Source organism: Nansenia antarctica (assembly GCF_963989245.1).
Source record: "Nansenia antarctica genome assembly, chromosome: 15".
Classification (NCBI taxonomy): Eukaryota; Metazoa; Chordata; class Actinopteri; order Argentiniformes; family Microstomatidae; genus Nansenia; species Nansenia antarctica.
The window spans coordinates 5495685-5502606 of record NC_137685.1 but is presented as its reverse complement, the minus strand read 5'-3'; the positions used below and the strand labels follow the sequence as shown (position 1 = coordinate 5502606).

The 6922-nt window shown below is 45.7% G+C and overlaps 1 protein-coding gene across 1 annotated transcript; it reads left to right on the top strand.

The window, feature by feature from the left end:
• The first annotated feature begins 5370 nt into the window (after window positions 1-5370).
• id1 (inhibitor of DNA binding 1, HLH protein) lies at window positions 5371-6617 on the top strand. The gene is made up of 2 exons (XM_080545637.1): window positions 5371-5767; window positions 6149-6617. Exons 1-2 carry the CDS (start codon window positions 5402-5404, stop codon window positions 6182-6184), a joined length of 402 nt encoding a protein of 133 aa, XP_080401763.1. The 5' UTR covers window positions 5371-5401; the 3' UTR covers window positions 6185-6617.
• The last annotated feature ends 305 nt before the right edge of the window (window positions 6618-6922 follow it).

Sequence of the window (6922 nt, the reverse complement as noted above, 5' to 3'; positions counted from 1 at the left end):
CAGTCCAGTACGATGACGATGGGAGGTGTGAAGCAGCAGAGAGCTCTGGGGAGGAAGCGGAGTAGGCCAGGCCGGTGGTGGAGTCGGCGGATGGTATTCAGCGGCACTTTGTTTGCCCTCTATCTCCCTCCCTGCTGGTGGTGACAGCTGCCCAGCAGCAGTATTCCCCGGCCCCCATACACGTCCCCTAGCCGCCCAGCTGTGAACAGCTGTTCTCCCCCCCTAACGGACCCAGAGCTGGAGCTGGGGGGCCCCTGCTGTCTGGTAGAGGGGCCGTAGAGCCCAACACTAGTCACTATACACTGATAGCAGCTAGACCACTGGAGGGGCTGCTAATGAACAGGCCTCATTAGGGGAGACAGTTATAGTTTGTAAAGAGGTAAACCGATTGTTACCCCTGTAGAGAGGCAGCTGGAGAGGTCCAGGCCCAGCACAATGAGCCAGCTTATCACATTATTATTACGATGAACATTACCTCAACATTCGCGCAATGTGTCCTTGAGTTGCCGTCTTGAATATTGTAGCGAAGTCAAACGGTTACCAATGAGTGAGAGATGGGGATAGGAGATGAGGTAAGGGAGGGAGGGAGGGAGGGAGGGAGGGATGGAGGGAGGGAGGGAGGGATGTCCAGGGACGGAAAGGGACTCCAGCGTTATTAGATTTGCAACAAGCCGTAACACTGTCTCCCATTGTGTTGTCCCTCCACCCCTGCCCTCCCCCAAACCCCTGACCGTATAACACCCCCCCCCCAGCCCTCCCCTCCCCCCTCCCCCCCCACCACCCCCTGGCTAAAGCTCTCTCTCCAGGCAATTGCCACTGGAGTGGAAAGTATTCCAGAGCACAATGCCTACGCTCTCAATGGGTGCTTTAGCATGCCACCAGTGCGCTGTCACCAGCAGATGGGGAGCTAATTAGAAGCCATTAAAGGGCTTTGATAGTGTGTGTGGGAACCAGGCGGAGGGTGCTATGGTGGGGGGAGTTTGGGTCCGGTGAATGCGCACACAAGCTGCCGCCGCTGCTAGCTGCTGCTGCTTGCTTGCAGTTGAGAGCCCAAGCTGTCCCTGTTGAGTGTGAGGGAGAGGGCAGCCATCCCCCCGGGGCCAAGGACACAGGACCAGACACCTGTGGAGCTTCAAGGATCTCAGTCAGAGGCCTCAACAGACAGAATACTCTGGAAGGCTGTAGTAATACTCTCCACTCTGCAACCTGCCCCCGTTCTCGTTTCTCGCTTACATTCCAGTTCCTGAGAGGAAAAATACAAAATACCCATAGACTCTTTCGGAGGCGCCAGCTAGGCCTTGAGCTGCTGATGACACATCTCTGAACTGAACAGGGGCCTGTCATGTCATCCTACAGGATGTGACTCTCCCCATGGGTGCTGCTCAGTCATTAGAGGGCAGTCTCCCCGGGGAGACGCCAGGGAGAGGGCAGACGGTTGGGGCCGAGACCACAGGGAACAGGGAAGGACCTATCATAACAGTAGTCGTTGCGCAAAGCAAGAAATGACCCAATCCTCCCCTCTGCTCTCTCACAGACACTTACTTGTTCTGGTAGCATCTTGAGTTTTTTTTCAACTTGCCCCCCTTTAGGATTCAGAGGTTTTTTTCCTAATCACTATCATCATCATTGTAGAGTGCACTAACTGGACAGTGTCCTATACCACACTGAGGCAGAATGTCTGAAGCGGACGGACACACCACCACCACACCCCTCCCCTCCCTCCCTGTGTGAGTGCCGGCTCTCCACCACCACCTGCACAGGTGTGATCACTATCAACCAAACAGGAAGAGCCGGACTGGGAACTGAAAACTAATCCCACAGCTGCGGCGAGATACTGTTGGTGTGTGTGTGTGTGTGTGAGTGTGTGTGTGTGTGTGTGTGTGTGTGTGTGTGTGTGAGTGTGTGAGTGTGTGTGTGTGTGGGTGTGTGTGTGTGTGTGTGTGTGTGTGTGTGTGTGTGTGTGTGTGTGTGTGAGTGTGTGTGTGTGTGTGTGTGTATGTGTGTGTGTGTGTGTGTGTGTGAGTGTGTGTGTGTGTGTGTGTGTGTGTGTGTGTGTGTGTGTGTGTGTGTGTGTGTGTGCGTGTGAGTGTGTGCGTGTGTGTGTGTGTATGTGTGTGTGTGTGTGTGTGTGTGAGTGTGTGTGTGTGTGTGTGTGTGTGTGTGTGTGAGTGTGTGTGTGTGTGTGTGTGTGTGTGTGTGTGTGAGTGTGTGCGTGTGTGTGTGTGTGTGTGAAATGTTGAAACTGTTCTTTAGACTCATTCTGCTCATCATCAAATTGTTTACAACATTGCAGAATAATACTTATCATATTAAAGTAAAAAAAAAAAAAAAAGGCTATCAAATGTTTTTTAGTTTTTTTAAAAATGGATTTATATCAAGTTTTAAAATGAAATCCATCTAAATCTAATCCATCATCACTTCGAAAGTTGAGTTGTAGTACTTTCATGTACTTTCAGGAAGTAGAATGAGAACTACCTATTGTTCCCTGGTAATAATAACAGCAGCACAAGTGTTAAAATATTACTGGAATGTCCCATTTCCTCTGAACAAAGTCCTGCACCAACTTTTCCCCTCACTACTTCCTGTTCTCTGCTTTTGTGGATCTATTTTCTAAAGCGATAAAGAGGGCGTCATAGCCAATACACTTCCCTGCTTCAAATGGGACACATTGTATTGAAAAAACTAAAGGGGGAAAGTTTCTGTGCTGGCACATAAGTTCACACAGTGTTCCTACTGACAGACTGCAACTGTTTCAGCGTTCAGCTTTTTGAAGAATGCAGTAATAACCTGCATTCTCATCTCTACACTTTTTCTTCTTTTAAAAAAAACATAAAATGTCTATTTACATTTTTAAGCATTAAACCTCCATCTAGAATGGCTAAATGAATGTCTGTGAAAGAGATTGGGATGTTGTGGGGCAGAGGGGGTGGGGTAGGGGGATTTTGCCATTCTGTCAGTTAAAATCAGGAGCTAATATGTTTCACTTTTCTTTTCCCTCCTCTTGCCTTCTCTTCCCTCTCTCCTCTCTCTCTCTCTCTCCCCTTGCCTTGATGTGCTGTAAACAGGCTAAAAAGAGCCCAGCTGTGTGGAGTTATTGTTGGTGTCAGTAGGAAGTGCTGATAGCTTTTGCAGCTGAACAAAAGCTGGATGAGGGGAGTGGAGGGGCGCTCCAGACACTGTGGCTCCAGCCTAGATTCTCTCCCACCATCCCTGCACCACATCCCATTGTTCTGTCCCCCCCGCCCCCCCGCCCGCCCCCCCCCCCCTCCGCCCTGTCAGCTGCGACCTGCATGGGACAGGGGGCAGAAAAAGAAAAGAAAAAAAGAACATAAAAAAAGGTTTTTTATGGGCTACTGCAACTAGAAACAGTTCCTAGTTAACTTTGTTAATAGCAGTTGTAATACTGTTACGTGAGGCTTGACTTGCATAATATTGAAGCATAATGCTGTGGCATCTGGAAATCGAACAATGACTTACAAACAACTTATTTTAAGTTTTAGGCTAACTTAACTAAATTAAGCTACTATTAACTATAGGATAATATATTCATTTTGAATTAGATACTACCCAAACCCAAATCAAAGACTAATGTTTTTTTTTTTTTTTTTGCAAATTAGCATTTTGAAAAGGTTAGGTTAAATATTTGTTTTGCAAACACTTTATTACAACACAAACAAATTAATGTCAGCAAATATTTTATTGAAATAATCTATTATTGAACACCAACTCATGCAAACAAAACTATATATATATAAAATAAAATAAACTATATTATTTTTAAAAAAAGCTAAATATCAAATGACTTTTTTTTTATCATAGTTTCATGTGAAGGAATGTTCAAGTTATCCTGCACATTCATTTGCGAAAAAATGCGGTACATTTAAATACATGCTCAAAGCCCCCCCCCCCCCCCCCCTCTCTCTCTCTCCCCTTTGTAAAGACACTACTCGAGTAAGCTGGCGACAATGGCCGTTTGCAGGTGCGCACATTGGTAATCTCATCAGAGTGATTTAAGGTGATAAATGAATGTGTGTGTGTGTGTGTGTGTGTGTGTGTGTGTGTGTGTGTGTGTGTGTGTGTGTGTGTGTGTGTGTGTGTGATGATGATCTCCGAAGCCAGTTTGTTCTCAGGGTTTTGCGCGCGGCGCCACGCAGGTGAATGGGGGAGTGCGAGCCTGTTGTTTGAGGTCTCCATGGAGACCGCCCGCGCGGCGCCAGGCTGACAGGCGTCAAGGCTCGGATGAATGGGTGACGTCACGGCGCTGGCGCCTGCCAGTCTGCTCGAGCTTGTTTGGACAATCTGCTGGGAGAAGATTCAGAACAGAGCGATGCAACTTCAATGTGTGCACACACAGGGCTTCACACAGGGCTGTGCACACACGGGGAACATGTGAAGGAATCCGTGAAGTTGCTCACAGGGGCTTCCTTCACGAGAGAGGAAAAAAGTACTAAAAAAAGTGCAGTTTGTAGGTATAAAGAAAGCTTTGAATTTTTTTTTAACACATAGACTCAGACAGAGAGAGCCTGCTGAATAACTGTAGGGGAAAGAAAAAAATGCACCATGCATGGACAGTTATGTATGTAGGCTATAGGTTTAGTAGCCTAAAATTAAACCCAAAATAAATCTAAAAACAAAAAAAAATCAAACATTATTTTTTAGTAATTCATTGTTTTCATCAGACTCAAGTCGAACTCTCTCAGAGTAAGTAGCCTATCAAGTGTAGTCATTACTACTACTCGTAGTAATTCTATTTATTGGTAAACGCTATAGGCTACCGTTGTCTTCTTGGCTATATCTTTGGTCCCATAGAGGCTTATGGATGGATGATCGGCACAATCTAAAAGGCGCTATATGGTAATTATCCTCCAAGCCATTCATTCATTCTATTCATCCCATCCCACACACATTCACACAGCCACATACCCATACATGCATGCACCACCCCTTGACTGTCCCCAGGCACTCTCCACCTGCAGAGTCCCCAAGCCATGCATGGACAGCTGGATTCCCACATATCACCCGTATTAAAAGACACACATTTGTTTCCATTTGTAACGCCATCCCTCAAACAGATTGTAAATCCCGATAACCAAGCGCGCGCTCCCATTGGCCGTGAATACAGTTGTGGACCCTCCTTCCAGAGCAAATACGACCCTGCTATTGGCTCATTGACGCATTTGGGCACGCCCCATAAGTCCCGGTCTACTATAAATTCAAGGCGGTGCGCTCATGTGGTTGTTGAGAACTGTCAACATTGCTGGAACTACATTGCAGAGCACGAACAATTTTAGGAGACGCTTTCAGAGAACCTTTTAGCTCATCCTCCACAGCTCTTACTCACACTATTTTTTTCCACGTTTTTCCTTGGAAACTACCAGTCACCAGTCATCAAGCCAAGAAGATGAAGGTTGTCGGATCTACCTGCGCACTGAAGAGCAACAAGGTCCCGGGTGAGGACATGGTCCGGTGCCTGTCCGAGCAGAGTCTGGGCATCTCCAAATGCAAGATCCCGCTGTTGGACGAGCAGATGACCGTGTTTCTGCAGGACATGAACAGCTGCTACAGCAAGCTGAAGGAGCTGGTGCCCACCCTGCCCACGCACAAGAAGGCCAGTAAGGTGGAGATCCTCCAGCATGTCATCGACTACATCTGGGACCTGCAGGTGGAGTTGGACGAGCCGGAGAAGAGCCGCCAGCACCCGGGGAGCAGCGTGCCCCGCACCCCCCTGACCACCCTGAACGCAGAGCTCGCCAGCATCTCTGTGGAGGTAAATATCATTTGACAATGTCTTGATGTCAATGTTTCTGCAAGATTACCCCGTTGTTGTTTCCTCATCTGATCTTAAAGTATTGAATATACTATTATTATTATAATATTCTGCAATTTGTAGTTGTAACAACCCATTTGAATTGTCAACAAGCGTGCGTAAAGTTAGTAAATACGTGCGTAAAGTTAGTAAATACTATTTACTAACTTTACGCACGCTTGTTGACAATTCAAATTGGTTGTTACAACTACAAATTGCAGAAACTACTAAATAGTTGTCCATAATAAAAGTGTATTTCTGCTTCACTTGATCATCAGTATGCTACTTATTGCAGTGTCAACAGTGATCTAACGTTGCATCTTTCTTTCTCTCTCTCTCCAGAATGGATGCTCGGATGACAGAATCATGTGCCGCTAGAAGACCTGGGGAGCATTATAGCCCCATGCATCATTCCATAGCGAGGAACCCACCAAGAACCAACAAGGTTACCTTATGTGACAGTCGATCACGCCAAAACCTTGAACTAAGTAGGGAAGTTACAAACTCCCATGCTAGAACATACATCCGATGGACATTCTCAAGTGAAGAGGATTTGTGCACTCGAGGCCTTCGATTCATACGAGGTCTCCAAAGGAGTGTTGTCCAGATAGACTGGGCTAGCCGGGGGACCATGGCAGTTAGGCTACCAGTGCAACTTTGTTGTTGCATGTTGCTTGTAGAGTTTCTTAAAAGTTTTTAACGTTTCTCTTATGTTTTTGTCTTTTGTAAAACATGTAGAAAATTCGAAATTTTGTAAAAGAAAAGAATTACATTTTCTCAGATTCCTGAGTGACAAACTGTATTGTATATTACAATGCCACTATATGTGAAATATATTGTTTTTTTACAATGTACCTTATTGGTGTTTTTATTAAAACAAGACGATTATTTTTTGAAAATGACTTAATGTGTTTGTGATTTGTGTGGGTGTGTGTGTGTGTATGTGTGACAGAATCTGATGTGATTTAATGGTGATACAATACCAATATAATTATAAATCAGCACGTTCAGTTATAGTCTTCATCTTGTTGGTGTTTATTGCCATGCAGGCTTACACATAAAAAATAAGATTAACACCCTACCATCACATCAAGTTATACATAGTAGGCCTTGTTT